This window comes from Acanthochromis polyacanthus, chromosome 8 (assembly GCF_021347895.1).
Source record: "Acanthochromis polyacanthus isolate Apoly-LR-REF ecotype Palm Island chromosome 8, KAUST_Apoly_ChrSc, whole genome shotgun sequence".
In the NCBI taxonomy this organism is placed as follows: Eukaryota; Metazoa; Chordata; class Actinopteri; family Pomacentridae; genus Acanthochromis; species Acanthochromis polyacanthus.
Window position 1 is genome coordinate 30,437,282 of NC_067120.1, and position 22,767 is coordinate 30,460,048.

Consider the following 22,767-nt stretch of genomic DNA (forward strand, 5'->3'; position numbering starts at 1 on the left):
AATTGAATATTGCGTGTAATATAAACTCAAATATCTACGTTAGTTGTTTTAAAATATCAAATCGAGATGAGGGAACTGTCTTTCCCCCTTTTCTTCTCTAAACACTTAAAAACCGAACCTTCGTTTACATCAAATAACACTTTTTTGTGCATTGTTTTGCACATCATCCAATAGTTGTGCGTGTTGAGGGAATTTGACCAGATAAAAGCAGCTGTGGGCGTACAGAGAGCCAGTTTTTGGCAGAGGATCGCTCTTTGGCACAACCCCCGGTGAAGGTGTCCATCGGTCCCCGTGCACCACCAGGCTGCGCCACTGGGAGAACGGTCGCGCGCTCCCACATTCGTTTCTCGCTGCTCTGACGTCAGCAACCTGCAATTGTGCGAATGAACTAACGGGAGGACCGAGTCCCTACCGGAGCTACCGGGAGGCAGTAGAGTTACAGAGCGAGTCCCCGCCGCCCGCCCCGGAGGAGCCAAACGGAGGAAGGTCCGACTGAGAACCGAGCGATGCGAGCGCAGCAGTAGAGGCACAGCAGCGACGAGAAAAGGAGCGAGAAAAGGGAACCGTTATCGTGATTTACCGACAGAAGACAGACACGGAGAGCCACTGCCGAGACCAGGCAACCAGCTGCGGAGGCTACATCGTGTTTTATCCCCCTTTTTGCGCTTTGGATCAAACCGATTGGATCCGTGATTTAAATGCTTTAACGGCGCCTCCGTGCCCGGTTTGAGAGAAGAGAGGGAGCTGCCCAGAGAGAAACCAGAGGGATCACTGAGGGATCGAAGGCGCAGCGTACAGAGAGAAAAAAAAGGAGGAAATAAGGATTTCCAAAGAAGCTTTCTGTTTTGTTTCCAGACGCGCAAGTTTCATTTCTCCGCCTAATTTTCTCTTTTTTTTTCTTCCGTGGATCCCGGTACCTGTAACGCTATCAAGCTGTGTTCTCTAACCATGGGATGTACTCTGAGCGCAGAGGAGAGGGCGGCTCTGGACCGGAGCAAAGCCATCGAGAAAAACCTCAAGGAGGACGGTCTGACCGCGGCCAAAGATGTGAAACTGCTGCTGCTCGGTAAGAGACGCTGGTTCTGCGCACCGTGGTGGTGGTGGTGGTGGGGGGAGGCAGGGACGACGACAAGGTGTGGTGTTGGGGGTGGTGGTGAGGGTGGGAAATAAATGAAATAAAAAAAAAAGACACGACGTTTGTGATAAGCTTCAAGGAACTAACATGAAAAATCCCCAAATGAATGAATGAATGAATTCCTCCTTTTTACGCACGGCTCCTTTTCCTATATTCCTTCACCATTAAAGCCATCTGCGATAATTTAAAAAAAAAAGCAGATTTATTTAAGGTGAGGCAGGTGCGTAAAAATGTAATTATGCAAAAATCTGCTCGGCAAAACCTACAGCAGAGAAAACTGCAGAGGGATGCCAGGAAGAAGGGGAAAAATGGCAGTATGCAGCAATGGAGGGCCCAGCACAGGCGGTGCTGCTTCACTGGTTTGTTGGGGGATTCATTGATTCTTTGCAGGAAAATTAACCTTTTAAGTGTTTAATCTATTTGACTGAGATAGGAGGGGCTTTCAAAAAACAAAAAGAGGGGAAAAAGCAGATTGAGGAGAGGGTGCAGCCACTTTCTCCATCTTTTTTAATCTCCACCCTGCTGCTGATGTGCTTATTCACCAAGGCTGATTCTTTCTTCATCCTTTTCTCTCCCTAACACGAACACATACACCCTGTTTACATTGTCTTCTTGTCTCTTCTCCCTCAGGGGCTGGAGAGTCAGGGAAAAGCACCATCGTCAAACAGATGAAGTAAGTCTGTAATAAGCACGGTCTAATAAACCCATAGTGTGCATGTGTGGCCCTCTCTCACCCACATAGACCTACACATATCCATAAACCTACATGCAACCGGTCTTAAAATCAATCTGCGGCCACATTTTGTCTCTCTTCCAGCTTGTGTTTTGCATTTTTCTCGAAGAAAAAACACATCTCTTGACCTTATAGTGTCCCCCGGACTTGAACTCTGGCCTTGACCGAAGCACCACTCCGCTGGCGATGATGCCGTTCGTGCAGTGGTTTGCTGCGCTGTTGTTCAAATATATCTGCCACATTAATATGATATGGTATTTGGACAAGGGAGGGGATCTGGAATCAATCTTGCATAGCTTCAGGATATATGGATGCTTAAGGGCAGGATAAGACTGCTTCAGATCTGCTTTGATTTCGTTATCCGTCTCAGCGTTATTTGATCTCGTGTGCAGAGGAAAAAGCATTCGCTGTCTACTTTAATGCTACACTACTTAATTTTTTTATTTTGTCTTATAAGCTATAGTAGTGCAATGTGGGAGGGTTTAGTTTGTGTGGACAGCAGGGAAGGGCTTATCTTCCACCACACCAGTGACAACTACAGCAAGTTTTTGACATGGTGCTACGATTTTAGAACTAATCAAGTTAATTAATAAGAAACTTTCATTTAAGTCGTTTATTCCTAGCAAAAATGCAAGGCGTTTAGTGGTTCCAGCTTCTGAAATGTGAGCTTGTTTTGTCGGGTTTTGTGGGGTTTTTGACTCTTAACTTTAAGATCACATTGCACAGTTTAGACATTTTGAAGACCATTAGTTGACAGATTGAGACTCCTAATACTACTTGCTAATGTATCCTGTTATACTTTCCTTCACATCGTTGGCTGTGCTGGTGTCTGTGAATGCTCAGGTCAGTCCAGCATAACCCCGATTCAAAAACCCACCACAGTGCTCCTGTTTTACTCCTGTAGAGACTGAATTTGGACCTTTGCTGCTCAAGCAGTGAGTTTAATTAAAGTTTTTCTTCCATCTATGGTATCACTGTAACGTATTTAATGATGCTTCTAGTGGGACTTATCTGTAGCAGAGAGCTTCTCTCATACTTACTATTCTTTATTTACTCTATCGCCGCAATAATCCCATATTACACCTACAGGATTTGCTATCGTTCTTCTTTAAGGTCGGCTGCACATTGACTGCTATCTCAGCGGCGTTCTCGGCCCCTCCTCCCCTCCCCTCCCTTCCCCTCTCCTCTCCCTCTCATTTGATCTGTAATCCAGTCGTGACATATGGTTTTTCTTCAATCTCTTCTGCTGCGTCATTTTTACAGACAGCTGAGTGTGTTTCAGCCAATAATAGGCTTTGGCCGTGGCCGTACAGTGACACATCGCATGAGCACATGATTCAGTGGATCCAGATGAGGCTCCCTCTCAGCTGCTGATGGTCAGTCCGGCAGCACAGCGCGTCCTGCACGCTGACTGACCAACGCTCCCAGTGGGTTTATGAAATATACAGTAACCTTTGGAGCAACTGCATGCAATCGATTGCACCGGACTGTTGTGAATCACTCGTTTAATGTGACTCGGGCGTGTTCGCCCATATGCTCCCTTTACTCCAATGCAGATATTGCCTGTGGTGACCATAAGGTTGTTCATTTACGTTCACGGTTGCATAACAAAGACGTGCATTATGGCTGTTCAGTGCTTCTTTTTTTTTAAATACAGGCTTTTTTGACACACAGAGAGCCAGCTTCCTTTCATCTGGCTCTCACCACACTCCCTTCCTTAAATCAATCCAGCCATGCCACCTCCGTGTGTCTGCTGTCTGGTTACAGTCTGCAAGAGATTGTTGCTTATGGAGGAGATGTTTGAAACTGGATCTGGCAGTCACGAATTCTAGGTTTTATTTTCATGCATGAGACATGTTCTCTTGTTTGTGGGTAGAGAGCGGCATGATGCAATATCCCAAACACAGATTTTTTCTTCTTTAGAAGTTGTTTGCCACTATGAGTAACTTCTTGAGGCCGTATTAGAAGTTTAACACCAGTAAGACATGTTTAAGGTGCCAAATATTGTTCTGAGTTGATGAATTCTTTATTTTATATACAAAACAAATCCATTAATCATGTTAATAACAATCTTAGCAAGGATGCTCAACACTATAAATAGACTTTTTTCCCCCTTTAAAAATTACTCAACCTAATTTATGCATTGTCAAAATAGTTGGCAATTTATTTATTAGCTGATCAATTAATAGTGGAAACTGAGTCTGGCAGGCACAAATTCTCAGTTTTATCTAATGCGTAAGACATGTACTGTTATTTGTGTGTAGAGAGCAGCATGATGCAATATTCCCAACAAATATTCTTCCCTTTAAGAGGTTATTGTCTCTGTGAGTGGCATATTGTGGCCATATAGTAGTTTTACACCAGTAAGTCATGTTTAAAGTGCCAAATGTTGTTGTGAGTTGACGAATTCTTAATTTTAAACATAAACCAAATCTGTTAATCGTGTCACTAACGGTTTTGACAAGGATATTAATCATACCAAATACATACAACCTAAACATCAGACAACACTACATTTTGCCTGTCATCTAGGGCTGCAACCCTTGATTATTTTCACTGTCAACTGATCTGTTGATTCATTTCTGGTTGAATCGATTAGTCTTTGTAAAATCTCCGAAAAATGTGCGTGACTGTTTTTCAAAGCTCAGAATAACATCCCCGAATGTCTTGTTTTGTACACAGACCAAAAAAAAAATCTTTTTACCGTCACAGGAAATAAAAAACAAAAAATATTCACATTTAACATGCTGAAGTCAGGAAATCCCCCCCCCCCCCCCCCCAAAAAAAAAAACAAACCATTACTCAAACCAATTTATGAATTATCAGAATGATTGGCAATTCATTTATTAGCTTACAACTGAAAGTAGATCTGGCAGGTAGGAATTCTTGGTTTTATCTAATGCATAAGACATGTTCTTGTATTTGTGGGTAAAGAGCTGCATGATGACATATCCCAAACAAATACTATTCCTGTTCAAAAGGTGAAACTGCTATGAGTGACTTACTTTGAAGTTTTACACATTTAAAGTGCCCAATACTCTTGTGAGTTTATGATTTCATTATTTTACATATAAAACAAGTCCGTTGATAACGGTCTTAACAAGGATACCCATCATACCAAACACATCTAGCCTAAACATCAGACACTGTAAGTTTTGCCTTTGAGTGACTTATTGTAAAGTTTTACACCAGTAACACATGCTGAAAGTGTCGGATATTCCTATGAGCTTGAATGCTTTGAGATAAGGAAGCTACTTTGCTGTTTTTTGGCAAAATTGCAAAAAAAAAAAAAATCTCACCAAAACTCTATTAAATGGTGCTATTTGAAGCATTTTGACAGTAAATTCTTGCATTTATGTTCCTTTATAAAGGGCCTAACATTGCGGAAAGGGAGTCTGCTGGACAGCGGCCTGCTAGGGAAGCCTCGAAGTTTAATGTTCAGAGACTTTCTGCTATTTCCGGAACCTCATCAGAGCAGTGGAAAGCCCTTACTGCGTTTTCTTCCACAGTGCTTTGAACATCTGGGCGTGCCCAAGTGACCAGTCGTGTATGTGTGTCGATGGGGCTTTGTGTGTAGAGATGTGTGTGTGTGTGTTTTCTTCAGGGAGAAAGAGGGGCAGAGATGAGTGGATTAGATTTAGATTTTATGGTGTGTGTGTGTGTGTATATGGAGCTGCTGTGTGTGTGTGTGTCACAGCTGTGCGATCCCAGTGAGTGGAAGCTCGGAGTCTATTACCACTCTGAGCAGCACAGACTGAGAGTTGGGAGTCTATTCTGTGACATTTCTTTTTTATTTATTTTTTTTGTACTGTTAAATTGTGCTTCGGCTGGGGGAATAAAAAAAAAAAAGACCAGACTGTGCCTCCTTTGAAACGCAGATTATTGCTTTCTGAAATGATGCAATCACTGAGTGACAATAGCTCATGACAAAGCACTGATAGCATCTCTGTGTGGAGCGCAGGTGCACTTCGGGTTGTGCGTCTGTGTGTGCGAGAGGGACCTTGGACGATCTGTGGATTGCATTTGTGTATGAATGAGTGTGTTATCAAGGTGTGAAGCAACAACACGGTGTCATGCAGGACTCCGCGTGTAAGAAGGGCAACGGGGTGACGAATCGAACATGAAAATGCATGAATGTGTGGAGAAATTGAAAAGGATTTGCAGGAGAAACACGTGAATGACCGAACTGGGTGCATTTCTAAAGATGCGCACTACTGTTAAAAAGTTTGGGGTCACCCAGGCAATTCCATGTTTTCCATGAAAGCTCACACTTTTACTCATGTGCTAACTTAATTGCACAAGGGTTTCCTAATCATTAATTAGCCTTTTAACACCGTTAGCTAACGCAGGAGTGATGGCTGCTGGAAATGGACCCTTATGTAGATATTACATTAAAATCAGCCATTTCCAGCTAGAATATACTACATTAACAATGTCTAGATTGTATTTCTGATTAATTTAATGTAAAAAAACAAAAACTTTTTCTTTCAAAAATAACGACATTTCTAAGTGACCCCAAACTTTTAAATGGTAGCATATGTACAAGCAATCTATGAGTGAGTGTAATATTTGGGCCAGCAACCCAACGAACTTGGTCATGTGTGAATAGCATATCTCTTTCTCATGCATTGTGTGTGTGTGCAGGCGACACCATCTGTTTATGCAGCCTGTGTGTGTGTTTAGACGTGTGCAAAGGTTTCTCTCGCTGCCCAGCTGGCGGGACTGACCTCTCCAGCAGTGCTCGCTGGGAGTGAGTGTGGGAGGAAAAACTCATTTATTGCAGGAAAATTTAATATAATTGACGAGAGGAAGGCATGGTTAGGCGTGGTCGCCAAAAAAGTGCTGGAAATTGTGCGTTTAAGTGCGGCCCCCTCCTCCTTCACATTAGCTGCTTGCTTACTGCCCTTAAAGGCTTCTGCTTCAGGGTCTGTATCTGTGAGGTTCCACTCCAGAGACTGGTGTAACTGTACCAGGAACAGGAATTAATTATTCCTGGTTAACATGCCCAGAAGATGCAAGATTCTTTTTTTTTTTTTTAAGAGGTTTGCCTAATTAGCTAGCAGTAGTTCGTAGGGCTCAACAATTAATCAAAATATTATCAAAATCGAAATGTGGCCAAGTGCAGTATCCAAATCCCAAGAGCTGCAGGGTTTTTTTTGGTTTTTTTTAGATGAAGGAAAAATGTGTCTCAAAATATCAATTATAAATGAGGTTTTGTGGTGCAACAGAGATGTCTGCGAATTATTTTCTCCAGATATGAGAGAACAGACTTGATTTGGTACAGAATGCAGCAAGAATTTCCCAGATATTTTTTGTCAGTGGAACAAAGTAGCATGAAAATCATGATCATTAGCTGTCCAATACATCAGTGTTTGATTATTTTTTTTCAATATTGTTTGACTCTTAGTTGTAATATAACAAGAAACCTTTGTAAATGGAATTGCAACCAAAATTTGCTACATTTTTGGTGGGTTTCGACCTGCCATGTCTTTTGTGACCTTTTGATCGCAATTTGAAAACAAAGCATGCTGTTGATTGTGTTAATAAATGCAGCTAAAATAGCCTTGCTAAGGTGTGCAGCTTTTAGATATGTGTCAAGAAGAACTTAAATGGTTGAATATGCAGGTTATTTGTAGTTAATTATTGAACTATTGAGTAATAATGATTTTTTTTTTTATTATTTGTGAGAGATTAAGAATACAGAAGCAGTGGCAACACCAGCACAACGTGATTCTCATTGTAAGGAAGAAGTAGACCTGAGTGAATTAAAAATGCCGTTTGTGTGGGTCAGACAAATACACCAAGAATTATGGGCTGATCAATATGTTTTTTTTTATAAGGGCTGATACCTATATTGATTCTTAGTAGTCAAGGAGACAAAGAACCAGTATTTAGGATCAGCATTGGGAGGAAGCATGGACATCTTGGTGCTAGAATTTGAAACAACACAAACTTCAACACTTTACTGAAATAGTAATTCATTTTTTGTTGTTGTTTAATAGAAAGAGACTTTTCTTCTCTTACTATTTATCAGTGATGGTTGGCTATTACTCATGATGTGTGACATTCAGAGCTGTGCTTAAATGCATCTAAAATATCACATTTTGAAGTCATTTATTTTCTCTGGAATCGGTGATAAAACATCAAGACACTGTAATTGTGGAAAAATGTTGAATTCGGGATCCAAGTAACTTGAAGTTCTCGATCTTTAAACCTTTCAACTGAACTTGCGTCAAAGCTAATTTATTTGCAGTTCAGTGAATCTGTCTCTCAAAAAAAAAAAAAACACAATCCTGACATTAGTCACTTTAAGGTGGACTGAGAATCTCCAAATTCATGAGGAAATGTTATGAACTGAAACTTTGAAAAAAAAATGAGCACAATGAATGATCCTGGTTTCTAGGCTTCCTTATAGGACTTCTTTTCACTCTGCATTGCACCTCCAGGTAATGTCCCTTTCAATCATTAACAGTGCACAGCCCACATAAAACTTTATAAGCTTGATCGAAACATGTCCCAAGATAGTCGAGAAGCGGCTTCTGTTGCTAGCAGAGCAGTGCTGGTTTGTACTTCGGTATCAGATGTAATTTCACCCTCATTGCTTACAAGTGCTTAGAAAATTGATGTAAAGATACAAACATCCCATACACCCAAAGCCCAGATGGCAAAATACTGCCACATGGTACGTTAAAGCGTAAATGTTTTATGTGAGTTGAAAAGTGGAGTTTTGATGTTATCGTAAGGCTATTTTTTAAAAATCATTTTCTGAGCTATTTTGGTCCATAAATTAGAAATTACGTATCATCCCGGTGATTTGTGCACTCTCTCCATCAGCTGGGATGGACTCCAACCCCCCGCCGCCCTCAAGGTTAAGTGGGTACAGCTGATGGATGCACAAATTTCCTGGAAATCATAATTGCATTGCACCAAGCAGTTTTGCTTTCATGGTATTTTTTTTTCTAGAATGACATTATTCGTAGTGTTTTGAAAGCATTGCACGAGCTCAAGAGGCCTGACACCTCTTTGCAACTATCAAAGGCAGCTGCCCATGTAGCTGCATACTTGGAGACAATTAACCAACTTGGTATTCGGTGATAGTTTCTCTAATTTTGATTAATTTGGTAACATTGAAGAGCATTCCAATCATCAGTTTGTTCAGCCAGTCCCTGTTTGTGTGTTTTAATGCACATTATGTCGGATTCTCTGGTTTATCCTTCGTCTCTGGCTTCCTCGTGCAGCGTACAAGTGTGTTTGTGCCTTGCTGACATGATCGGAGGCGACCGGCCGAAGGGAGAACAAACGCTGTCCGTCCCTCACGGCTGCGCTGCTTCCCACAGGCCGTTCCCATCGCCAGTGTGTATGCGTGTGTGGTTTCTCCCTCTAGAACAGGAGATAATTAGGTTTAAGCCTCAGAAGAGGAGAATAAAAGGGGGAAGGGGGGAGGAAAATGGAGGAGGGAAAAAAGGTGGTGGTGTTTTTGTGAGGCAAGAGAGGCGGACAGAGGAGGGGGGGTTATAGATGGAGGAAAGGGGGAATTTAATGAAGGAAAATAAAAGCAAAGCATATGGAAAAGACTGGACTTGCATGAGGAAATGGCAAGTTTTTGCAGAGCGGTGAAAGCAAAGGTTGAGGAGAGAGTTAGAGATGCTGAACTGCCTTTTTCTCTATTTTTTGTGATATGGAAGTGTGGGGGGAAAAAAGCAAGACAGGAGGAAAGAGGATAGAGGGAGGATGAGTGTGAATGAGGCCGGGGAGGTAAGAGGAGGGAAGCGGAGACATTGTTTTGAGCAAGACGAGGGAGATTGGCAAGTGAAAGAACATATTCTCACTTATTAAGCAAGACCGAGGAAGTGGCAAAGAGAGAAGTGAAGGGTGGAGAGCAAAGGGCACTCCTCTCCTGGACTCTGCTCTCCTTGATAATTATTAGCCTTGTTTTTCCTGAGACACAAGGAGAGAAAGTTGGAGGGGGGTAAAAAAGGAAAAAGAGAGAGACGGTCACTCGTGTTGGCACCAACTCAAGTCTTTCATGAGGCGATGGTCTGTAACTGGTCATCTGAAACAGTCCGTCAGCCAGATAGTCATCCTTCATTGGTTAAATATAGCCGTGGGCGTGCTCATCACTGGAATGATTTGATTGGCTGCCTCAGTGAGCTGTGAAATAACGAGGCATCATGATATCTGCGCTCACTAGCACATCAAAGCAGCCTTTGATAGCCATATGGGTGTTTTTAGTGTTTGAACCCCATTGAAATTTAACGTCAAGTAGCAAAACTTTTATCACACGCTTCCGCTGTTTCCTCATTTTTGTTTTTTGTTTTTTGTCATCTCTCTTGAACTCACCTCATCTACCCCGTTTTTCGGCTTTTCTTAGTTCACATTTCTGCGAGAGGCACAGTTTTTCGGTCTTTGTCTTTCTTCGTGTACTTATTCACAACGTCTCTTAAAATATTTTTGCAGCCTGATGCTCCTCTGCAGGATATTTCTGCTGAAAACAACCAAACCGCATCATCAAAAGCACGCAGTAGTGTTTGGAGGACATGGATGTTGTAGATTCTATATTTACCAGCAGCAAACATGCCACAAGGAGCATTTTTAAGTTGCTAGAAATTTAGGAATATAAGGAGTCTTTCTTGACTGTTGATGTGACAAAAAGGCTTTTTTCTTTATGAAGTCTTGAAGGCCTGAACCACACCTGATCCCCAACTGTTTTTATCAGCCACTCAGGTTTTGTTTTTTTTTGGCCTAAAATCCTTTACTTTCTACATTTCTCTCAGGAGAATTATTGAAGACTTTGGTGAATGTTTACCTTCTTATCGACTGTCTTTACCAGATACTGCAGCTAATTCTCGGTTTTACTGCAGACGCAAGAAACTGAAGCCTCCTCTCCATCCTTGTCTCCATTTTTCTGCATGCAACGCATCAGCTTCACCTAGCAAGCTTTTTCTGTTTAGTAGATATCCACCAAACACAGGAGAATCCGGTACACTGTTTAATTCCATGGCTTCTACCTCCTGCAATCCTAGATAATGTTTCTTCAAAAAAAACAACCCTCTTCAGTCTGTCCTTTTGAAGATGTGATTGTGAACTCTCTTGAGTTGCGACCTGTATACTATGATCTGCAGGGATTCACTTGTAAAGGGCTGGAGGTAGTGCTGAGAAGCTTTACTCAAGTAAAAATGTCAGTACCACAATGTAAAAACACGCTGTTCCAAAGGAAAATCTTGCGTACAAAGTTTTCACTCGGGTAAAATACTAGAAGTATTAGCTTCAAAATGGGCTTAAAGTCCAAAAGTACTTATTGGCATGCAAGATAGGCTCTGTCAGTGTTACATAATTATATAATATTGAGCTAATACCACTGGTGTATTAGCATGTAAGCAGCATATTAATGACACACCGGATGCAGTAGACTTAATCTGACCTTTTCAATATGCTGTTGGATCGTTTAAATCAGAGTATAGCAACATATGTTCTTATTGTAGTTTTTATCACTCCGTGCCATGTAGGTGACTAAAAAGTGCATTATTTCACTTTAAAGTAGCATGAAATTGAAATAAAGTAAAATGTACTTGAGTTGTTGCATTCGAGTGCCTTGCTACTGCAGTTAAGTGTATTCAGTGTTAATTTTAGTACACGTTGAATTAATTTTAAGCTGTATTTATTCTCCACATGACGTTTAGTAAGTCATTCAGCCATACAGTTAGTAACATGCGTAACACTTAGTCAAAGGCTGGTGCTTCTACCAGATGCCAAGTGCAGGAGCTTTTGTGCAGACATGTTTCACTACAACATCCGTTTTATGATCGGTATCAGATCAGCTGATGACAGTCAAATTGGTGATCTCTATCCACCCTAAAAAAAGCTCCCCTCCTGCCCTCCCCTTTCTGAAAATAATGAAGACTCTGGAGACCTTCACGCTGCCACGTCTCTGTAGATTTTTCCGTATTTCTTGGTCATGTTTAAACGTACCTGCCAATAATCCTACACCGCCTTCATTTGCGTGGGTAACACCACAGCTGCAAATCTGTGTATCTTTATAGCTCTTTGTCTTCCATTTTTCTGTTCCTCTGATGCTTTTTTATGATTTTAAAGGCTGTCTCCAAGCCATCTCTGTTCTCATTTCTTTCTTCCTTGGTCTGCACAGTTGTATGCGATCAGGTCAGTGTGACTGTGTGTGTGGTCCGAGCACTAATCAGGGCTTCTTATGGAAAAACAAAGGTCTTTTGTGATGGGAAGGTGTGTGTGTGTGTGTGTGTGTGTGTGTGTGTGTGTGTGTGTGTGTGTGTGTGTGTGTATGTGTGTGTGTGTGTGTGTGTGTGTTTTCGCCTCTGTGCTTTTGTTTGTGTGCACAAGTTGATATGGATGTCTGAGTGTTTTGTTTTTTTTATCGTGCGTTGGACCTATTTGGCAGATTTGTCAGTTCAGTGCACGGCGAGACAATGGAGTCTTGTTAAAGTGACCGCACTCAGCTGAGAGAAAGTCAGCTGATGGTGCCTGTGGCCGGGGTTTGTAGCTGGAGGAGAGTATGTCTCAATGCATGTTTGTTTTCTTATGTTCATATCCTACTTAAGTTAGGACAGAAATGCCAGGAAATAGAGACTCCTCTGCTAAAATACATCTCTAAATGCGCAATAAATATTTCCTTGCACCCTGTCAACTATAGAATAAATATCTTGTGTCCTTATCTTTTTCTTAAACAGTGACAAAAAGTGGCATTTTTTGACTCTATAGAAGGGGTTGAATAGGATAGCATCTAATTAAATATACCAACCGGGCTACACAATTTAAGACAAGACAAAAATGTTGATTATACTTCCTCAGAGTTGCACAAACTGACTGCTGCAGACACTACCAATTCTTGTTTTTTGGGGTTTTTTTTTTTAGTCCACTTAGATGCATTCTCATATTTGCACACGAAATTGCCAACTACCACTCCAGACAAGCATGCACAGTTTTACCTTTACAGCAGAGTGGCTTCAGACATGTCTACAAAGGGGTCCATGCATGACAAAATTTACATTATCAACCCTTGCATACTTGCACATGTGGAAAGTACAACACGGGCAACTTTCTTACACTAACAATGCTAATATTTTAATATACAGCAGGTATAATGTTCACCGTCTTAGTTTAGTGGGTCCACATGCTAGCATTTGTTAGCACAGAAAAAACTTAAGATGGCTCTAGATAAAGACATGAAGGCATCACCAAAGTTATTCCAATTCGTCCATTCATGAATATGTAGATATTTCTCACTATAAATGAAAACTTTCCGTTTGATGACCGAAGTCAGTGGAATTCATTCTCTAATCACTGTGGATATCTGTATTGCAGTTCATACCATAGTCGTCCATAGAACTACGCTGCTAACATGGCTACTGAAAAATCTAGCTTCAAGCACAAATATGTATTTCTTCCAGAGATATTTGCAGATTTTTCTTGCATCAAATAAACATGCTCAGTTTAGACAACCAGCTGTGCTTTGCTGGACCTCAGTCAGGTCCCTGTTGTTGCTGGGATTCAACCATTCAGTCGAGCCTCGGCTCTTTGTTTCCATTAGATGACAGGGCTTTCCTTGGTTCCCTCAAAGTAAGTAATTAATATTGACACAGGAGAGGACAGGAAATCTCAATAATTACATTTTGACCTTGCATCTGAGGTGACCTGATTAAACCTGAGTCCCTACTTCTCTCTGTCTCTCTCGCTGTCTGTCTCATTATTACTAACAACCTCTGTCTGGACATTTCATCAGTCTCACAGTGAGTCAAACTGCCTCCAACAGGACACACATTGCCCTAAACTGATGTTATCAACCTCCTGGAACAACCACTTCCCGTAATTGTACTGGGAGCTGGGACTACACAACTATTCCTTATACATCACCTCGCTAACTTTGTGGTAATGCCACAATGAAATCTCAAATTGACTGCATTTTATTCAAATGTTTATTGATTTTTCGGCATTTCACAAATGACAAATTTACGTCGTCTTTTCCTTGCAAGTCTTCTGCCAACTGCTGTAGCCAAGAATTCAGAAATAACAAGGTCTATGAGTAGTCGCTGGGATAAAGCTGTTATTGGGACGAGAAATGACCTAGATCGAATTGAAAGCTACAGGAAAAAAAACTGTACAGCTGGCTTTAAAATGAGCAGAATCCCCCGGAACACAGATAAAGGAAACTTTCCCAGTTAATGGAAGCTAGTAGCAGCGGAACGGTATTCATCCTGACGCAGGACTTCAGTTTCTTTATCCAAACAATTCCTTTATAATAGTTGCAGTTTATATAATCTGCAAAATGAAAAATGGTTCCCCTAGTTGACTTTTTGTCTCTTCTTGAAAAGAAAATTAGACTTAGCTTGACATAAAGGTCCATAATGGACTTGAGCTGTATCATTCTGGCAGCCAGCGTGAAAAAATATAAAGCATGTTTCCATTTTATCCACTTCTCACTACCATTTATTGATTCTTAATTATGCAGCCTGAACATCTCACAAGCTTAGTGCTACGTATTCAGGGTTCAATGTGGCGTCTAATACGGCTCTTTTGACGTCACAATATTCATTAAAATAAATCCAACTAACGAAAAACGTATTACAAAGCTTCAGTGCAACATTTTTTGGGTGTGACTCTGTGAAGCTGTTGTTCCCTAACTGTTAATTAGGCAGCGGTTATGACACAGCGCTCTCTGTAACAGTCACACTCAGCTCCGCCAGGTGAGCACCTGTGTAGCATGAGCGTATGTGAGTGTGCATTTCCCTGCAGAAATGAGTCCCCGGGGAGGGAGAGAGTGTGTTTTGCGTTGACGCTGTGTTTTTAATTAATACTTAATTGCAAATGGAAAACGAAAGGAAGTAGAAGAAGAAATAATTAGGAATAAGGAGTGAGAAGGGTTGAAAGAGAATATGGTAGTGTGTGGGAGAGAACAAGTATGATGTTCAGTGAAAATATACAGAGAGAGGGAGAGGATACAAGAAAGGAGGATGAAGAGAACTTTGGCTGAGGAGAGTAGGCAGACAGAGATAACAGGTGACAGTGAAACAGAGAGATAATGGCAGACAGATTTAATGAGGTCTCCCTAGATGTAATGCTGAACTGTAATTATTCTGCTCTCCTGTCTGCCTGGCTTTACATGCATGTGTGTGCAGCTGCTAACATCCCAGCTGAACTAGTGTGAAGCAGACTGAGTCCCTTGGCGCCGTAACTCTCCATCAGCACACGACCAAACCTGGAGCCAAGAGGACTCCATCCCCGGCTCTACAGAGAGACTCTATTAGAATGAAACACTGAGCAAGTGTAGAAACCCGAGGTCTGCCTGCCATAAGGGGAATGTTTTACTGTCCGCTAATGGATAAAAGATATCCTAGAAGAGGCACAGTAGTCAAAGGCAGATTTTTAAAAACAAACTTGCAACTGAATATGTAAATGGTCAAAAATGTGGAGGTAAATCAATGAGCTTTTCCAAGTATGTTATTGCGCACAATGCTATAAGTGCTTAACACCATTGATCCAATGTTATAGAATACAGTAAGGAGGGTTTTATCAAGTGTTAGAGCAGTGTTGTAGTGTACCATCTTCTGTGTGCATGATTTGGATTTGTTAGTCAATTACGGTAATTGTGTTAAATGTTGTACTCTTTTTTTTCCAAGATGCGTTCTTGACTGAAAACTCATGCACCACTGTGCATTTGATTGGATAAGGATGATAGCTAAGTGGTAGCAAAAAACCAGGAATGGTAGCGGGCCTATGATGCCTCACTTTGAACTGAATGCTGATTCCACCATGCACACAGTTGTCAAGTTTCGACATATAATTCAAGTTTTAACCAGTTTTCTCAAAAATCAGTAAAGGAAAATGTAATTTAATACTCACTTCCATCGCCGACTTTGTGATTATAATTTGAGTTGTTGTATTTAACAGCTGGTGGCGCTAATTCTCCAGCTGGGTACCATTGAACCATTGCAGAAAAAACTGATGTAATGGAGAGGGCCAGTCACACCACAAATAGAGAACGGTGCAGAAAACATCATGGAAATGTGTCATTTTGGTTATGTATTAACTTGTGCTTGTGTGCATCCGCTTCTATTTTGAGTAGCATTGCAGTTAGATTGCAGTATTCTCCTGAAAAGGGTGAATAAATAAATCAAGACAGGATCAATACACTATCTAGCTTTACCTGCCACAAAGCTTAATCCCTTCGATGGACTTTAAGTTGCATGTCCATGCATAAAACAGCCAGAATCACAATTAGTGACTAGCATGCTGATGTTATGTTCAGTAGTAGTTCAATATTTTAGCATGTTTACCCTTGTGTTTTATTGCTAACTAGCACCAAACACAAAGTAACGTTGATGGAAATTGGCAATACTTGTGCAGCATCAGAGACTGGTCTGACTGCACCTCATTAATGTTCTGCCATAGGTGAAAAAAACAACCTCCTGGCTTGTTTGTATGTCTTTAAACCAATCAGTCAGTATTGTCAGTACTAAGACCAGGATGCAACATAATGACGGGGGAATTGTTTTGGGGGAGCACTTGCATGGAGAGAGGTGAACACTGTCAATAAAATGGACAATTAACTGAAAATACTAAGCAGGTCTGCCTTATCATATGGCCCAAGTCTTCAAAACTTGTCGTTTTTAGTATGTAGGCTACAATTTAGAGGTGTTTGTTTCCCGTAGTGACGGGGGATTTTACTACCGAAACACGTAGATAGTGTAAAGAGGAGGAGAAAGCTCTGTATAATGCACAGGAAGAAGAGCAGGCCTAAACCCGCAGTCTACATCTAATGAGTCAGGCTAGTTGTAGTTCTTGTTTTTCAGCATTTTCATAGCTGTTTTTATGAGCAAATTAAATATGCACCACCTAACATGATGATGCTGAACAGATGTTGACTTGATCCTCATTGTGTCTTTGTTTTGGCATGCTTAGATGCTTTTTTTGATGCTAATTTGCCCAAGACATTAAGTGCAATTAGCAGTGGGGATGGCATTAGTTTTGCAGTTTGAACTGGGGACGACTTTAGGAATCACTCATATTCTAATAAATTTTAAATTCATAAATGCCAGTCCGACACAAAAGACTCAAATACACAAGTTTCGCCCTTGTGGTGGCACTGAGGGAATTGTTAAAGGATCGCCAAAAGTAAGTAGATTTCATCCTCCGGACACCATCACATCCCATTCGCACAAAAAATTTCACAGCAATCCATTCAATAACTGTGATATTTCAGCTTGGATCAAAGCGGTGGACCAGCTCAGTGGCAGGCCGTCCCTGGAGCCATGCAGCCGGCGCGGCTTACAAAGTGGGTTATGTGTGTTTTGAGGAAAAATAGATAGCGAGCCGAGGGCATGGAGGTACGTGTGCATCTGTGGGAATATGTGTGCTCAGGAAACTGCTGCTTGACCCCAAGGTGTGATGACAGTGAGTGGAGCCAAATGACAGAGCAGCTGATGCCTCCATTTCACTGTGTGTGTGTGTGTGTCAGAGTGGGGGCTGTATTACTGACACCTTCAGTTATTTATAGCCTCTTTTTTCTGATTATCTTCCTCTCATTTCATGCTCTTGCTCATGCCCATTATCACACATCACATTTTATCTTCTCTTTTGCACTTGCGTTCTTCTAAACGCTCACTAACAGACGCACACGTCATGCGAGTAGCTCTGTCTGGGCGCCGCTGACAGGAGTCGCTCGGTGTGCACTTTGTCACAACCAAGAGCTCTGTCGACGACGGCCACAAAGTGAGTGGATGTGTGGCATAGTGATAAAAGAACCAATCACAGGGTTTTGTGCGTGTGTGTGTGTGTGGTTGTGTCAGGACAAACAGTGAGAGCTAGCAACAATGCAGGACTGAGATAAAGACCTAATTGCACAGTGCGCTGTGTAGGCTTTGTGTTTGTGTGTGTTCACATGAGTAGGTGTGAGGATAAAAATATGAGTGTGCAGGATAATGGAAGACGGAGAGGAGAGAGGCAGACATGTTGCGTTTGATACAATTTGTGTGTGTGTGTGTGTTTCCCCCTTTTTCCCTCATGCCCTTTACTGTCTGATAGTAGCAGCTTGTTCCAACTCTCCAATGCATCGGTTTATAATGAGAAACACCTTCAAAAACAAGCTTTATTTTTTCATGGAGTGCCACCTCCATTTCCCTTAATTGATTCAAATTTTTGCAGTTGAGTCTCATTTTCTTTTCCTGACGTATTTGGTGTCTGTGGAAGCGTCAGGATCTCCCCAAGAATTTAAAATATCCATTTCAAAGTTCCTTTTGTGAGTTTAAATTGTAGGTTGTATCTACAGGATGGACGTAAGAGCATCATCTTTTGAGTTGTGAACTACTGTTTTAAAGCCTAGAGCAAGGGATGCATCTGACTGAGAAGTAAAAGACATTTTGCATGTGAATATGTAGCGATCTAATAATCATAAGGAAGCCTCACCCGATGACATAACCTTCTTTATTGTCTGTTTCCCCCTAAGTGGGACCATAATTTACAAAATTAACACCATGCTGTATTCAAAGAGTCTTAAAACTAGCAGTTAACACCATGAACTCATTAGGAAAATGTTTACTGAGGTAACAAATCAAGTGAGAAGTAGGATAACTTTCTGATAGACTTCTGAGCAATCATATTTCTTTTTGGAAGCAGAGGAGTCGCACCCTGCTGTTCATTAGGAAGAATGAATTAAAGGAACTTCTGTGTTGGCTTCACATGTCAGACCCAGATGCTACTCCCATCTTTTGAACACAGTCTATGGTTTGAACAACGTTTGGATACACAACATTAGTTTATAATAACTGACCAACTAGTGAGCCTCTGCTTGTTAGGAGTCTTGCACTGAGCTTAACATCCTTATTTATTATCCAGCAGTATGTGTTTATGGTCATTAGAGATGCTGACCTCCTGTACTCCTGAATGTTGTACTTCACTTAGTAGGGACAGTGTTTAGCTGTACATTAGATAAAATGTAATTGCAGCAGCTGCATGCATCTGTCTCGGTCACCTTACTGACAAACTTGTATCACGGATGATCGAAATTTGGCAAATGGTCTGAATTGAACAGATGAATAAATTGATCAAAACAAATGCAGCTCGGAATATCTGATTTACTTCTATCCAGTCTTTTTTTTCTATTGGGGGTTAAGTTTTTTTTTTTTTTATCAGCACGCAGCATCTCTACAATTGATTGAATGATGTGAACAACTACTACATTGGAAATGATAATGGAAAGATCAAAAGTGAGTTTGTAGGCCAGAAATCACAAGTTGGTAATGAGTCACACATCTGTGATTCAGAGAGTTAACACCAGAACTGCCAAGGGGTCAATTTTACTCCCTCGCTGCTTTCAAACCCAGTTAATTGTGTCAAAATTAAAGTTCCCGGCTTTGTCTAAAATTGATTTGCCTTGTAAATGTTGAGGCGATTGGAATTAAAAGAAAAATATATATCATCTTGTATATCTCGAACTGACAAGGGGGAATTATTACCCCTCAAAGAAAACCACTGTATAATGCTGATCTCAACGCTCACACCGCATCCAGTCAGCTATCTAGATCTAGAGATCTCTAGCAAGATTTGATAAATGGAAGGATGGATAAACGCATACACAGCCGAAGAGACCACAGTGAGATCACAGTTGAATAATTATTGCAGGCTTGAAGTGGTGCAATATTTATGAAAAACATGATGAAAATGAATATTTTGCTGCTTCATGAAATGACATCATTGTTGACGCTGTTGTGGTTGGGAGTAGCGAAGGCCTCTTTCTGTCCTCTTCTAGGGGATTTTGGAGTTTTGGTGTGTCTTGCAGGGCCTCTGTGAAGTTCGTGGAGATTTTGGTCAACAGGATCACATTGTCAGACACGTCTATATCCACAGCATCATGTGGTAGATTGTCTGTTGTACCAAACTGTCTGAAATGATTTCTTAGACAACCAAAGGTGGACTTGCCAAGCTATTGGCCTAACTTGCATTTCAACATCCCAACAGCCTGTTTTTGTCTTTATTTTGTGATCATGTCATTGGAAGAAAGCTACATTTTTCAGCTTTATAGTCACTGGCCAAAGGAGTGTCTGTGTACTGGTCATGCTATTTGATTATTGTCTCACTAGGGTGTGGAATAACTTAGTGATCAAGAATTTTTTACCAGGTGAAAAGCTCAAAAGCTTTCTGTACACAACCGGCTAAACAGAATTCTAACAAAATTAAATTCTAACCATCATGTTGTATCTACTGTCAGATATACATCGCTTTCGATAAAAGCATCTGCTAAATGACACTGTGAATAGAAATTACATTTTTAGCGGAATTTGCATTCTGCATCTGGGAGGTTTCACTTATTTTGTGAATTAAAGACAGCATGAAGGATGGTGATGAGTGGACCAAAGCTCACCAGACGCAGAAGCCGCATGCAAACATTTGAAAGTTGAGCCTTTCGCTTTGAGGTGAAGTAACAGCCTTTGTATCCAGGCAGTTGTTTCCCCAACTTATGTGATCACAGAAGAGATCTGTAGGGAGATTCAGTTTGTGGATCATGACTCTGCCCCAAAAGATCGTGATATGGTCTTTGCCAGGTCGCCCATGCCAAATACAAACTAATATTACAACTCAGTTTATACAACACGCTGTACAGCGTTAAGACCTGTGAGATGCAACATGGTTTCCTCTCAATACAGCCACCAGCTACCACAAACACACCTGTTGAATCCTTGTTGAGCAGTAACACACATTTGAGGCGGCACGATAATATTTGTAATCTAAAACGCAGCAGTTATCAAATTTCAAAGGGGCATCACCGTTTGGCACACCACATATAAAACTTCTTAAATGCGATATTGACTGCTGGCTGACAGATGTCATCACGCTTAAACCACTTGCCATTTGGCCTCCAAAATGGCAGCCACGTAATGATATCATGGAATAATGTCGTGGTTAAATTACCCATATGTCTGTCTCTCTGTCCATCTGTCTGGCTCAGTGTGAAACTAAACTATGTTTCAGGTCAGCACGCAGGTTGTGCCAAAGCTACGTGAAATTGCACACATGCACACACAAACACACAGTGTTCTCTCTCTTTGCTGACAGAAGGGCTTGGAGAGTGGGTAATGAGAAAAGGTCCTCATGCATGAAAGCTCACGTCAGCAGGCCAGCGAGCTGCACACACACAGACACACACACACACACACACACACACACACATATATATATATATATATATATATATACATGGAAACAAGTCAGTGGCAGCTCTAGTAACACTTTGCTGCAACACTGGTTTCAAACCTGTGCTCAGCTTTATTCGCTTTTTGTAGCCTTTCTCTTGTTCTGTCACTCTTTCTTACTCTTTCTCTCAGAAGTAATAAGGATTAGACAAAGCCCTTTCAAAGTCCAGATCAAACAGAAAGCCGACCCAGCCCATACCTTCTTTTATGAATACATTATAAAGTGACGTTTTTCATTTTGAGATCTACAGATTTTCCATCCAATACTAGATTGTTTGTGACATTAAACATGCTGTGTAGCTGGAGGTAATTCACAGGGACACCGTCTGCCGATGAATTTGGTTATAATGTAGCTTTCCCCGTCTTATTTTGGTTGGTGACTTTGCGGTTGCATTTGTCTTCATGTATTGAAGTTGCACCAGAGCGCTTGCTATCGGTATCTTGTTTTCCTCTAGTACATCATTTCTCCAACTCGTGCAAATGTAAGAATATGTCTGAGTCAGAAATAAATATGGACTAGCTGTCTTAGCTGTGTCTGCCTCGGTTTTGTGTTGGCTCAGTCACCAAAGATGTGACATTTGTGGTGTAATCACAAGTTCAGGAGTCACGCTGATGGCACTGATTGCAGGGAAACAATGCCATTTCTCCCGCTGGGCTCCATTGTGCTTTGGCTGTCTTGACTTTTTGAACTTGAATGTATGTTGCTTAAATATTTGTTCAACAAATGTTGTTTTGTTGTCAGTGGTTGTTGCAGATCTCTCATCTTGAAAAAAAAGTCAGATAAGTTGGAGAATGCCTGGATTATAGCATTAACTTGCTAAGAAGATAGTGATGATTCTTCTGTGATTAACAATCATATCAATATAATGGAAATTAAATTTGTCTCCAGGTTTCTGAAAATATCCCCTCTGACCTTGTTTTGAAAACACACTTCATGAGTGAGCTGGCTCATATGTCTTGTGATAGAAACATGGATTGCTCATATGCCAGCCTTTTAGGAATCCCTGGTTCAGATTTTTTAGGTTTCTTCTTATTGGTGTTTCATGTTACTGTGAAACACACATCACCCACTCTCTTGGCATCTTGAGCTCAACGCACTATTTCCGCAGAGAATGCAGCATCCAATTAAGGGCCTTGTCCTTGTTTCACCTCTCTGGTGCAAGCAAAGATGGAGGGAGGAATTTCAGAAAAGTGTCTGGTTGGCAAGTCATTACAACAAAATAAGAAAAGAGAGTAAAGAATAAAACACGAGGCTAGAGAGGGGAAGTAGAAATCGATTTTCTGCTGCGGTGTGGTATATATTCATCTGCACCCGTGCTTAGACTCCAAATGTAATTTTGTTGGACATGTTAGCTGATGTGCACATTGTACAGAAATGAATGAACACTTTTCTGTCCTACTTCCAGTGTATAGATCTGTGCTTTGGCCCTCTGTGTGAAAGTCAGTGATGGAAATAGAAGTGCGGTGCATTTGTATAGGACTGGCAGGCTGCCTGATTGATCTGAAACTTTACACTATCCGGGACTGCTGTCCTCAAAACCACAAACACACACAACATAAAGATGATTGCACACATGCGCACACACTCAAACTTGCTTACAGATGTATAGTAGCATGTGTTTGCAATATGTTGAGACACACTCCCAAAATCCAGCTCAGATGTGTACTAACCACACTGCATATAG

General features: G+C 41.1%; 1 protein-coding gene across 2 annotated transcripts in view; it reads left to right on the forward strand.

The window, feature by feature from the left end:
• The first annotated feature begins 268 nt into the window (after positions 1–268).
• Positions 269–22,767, forward strand: part of gnao1a (guanine nucleotide binding protein (G protein), alpha activating activity polypeptide O, a) — a 134,371-nt gene continuing 111,872 nt past the window's right edge. The window contains exons 1-2 of one of the 2 annotated variants that reach the window (XM_022204702.2): positions 269–1,066; positions 1,766–1,808. In XM_022204702.2, coding sequence (XP_022060394.1) covers positions 949–1,066; positions 1,766–1,808 — 161 coding nt within the window. In that variant the 5' untranslated portion in view covers positions 269–948. The remainder of the gene's footprint in view (positions 1,067–1,765; positions 1,809–22,767) is intronic. The other variant, XM_022204701.2, reaches the window with a different exon arrangement.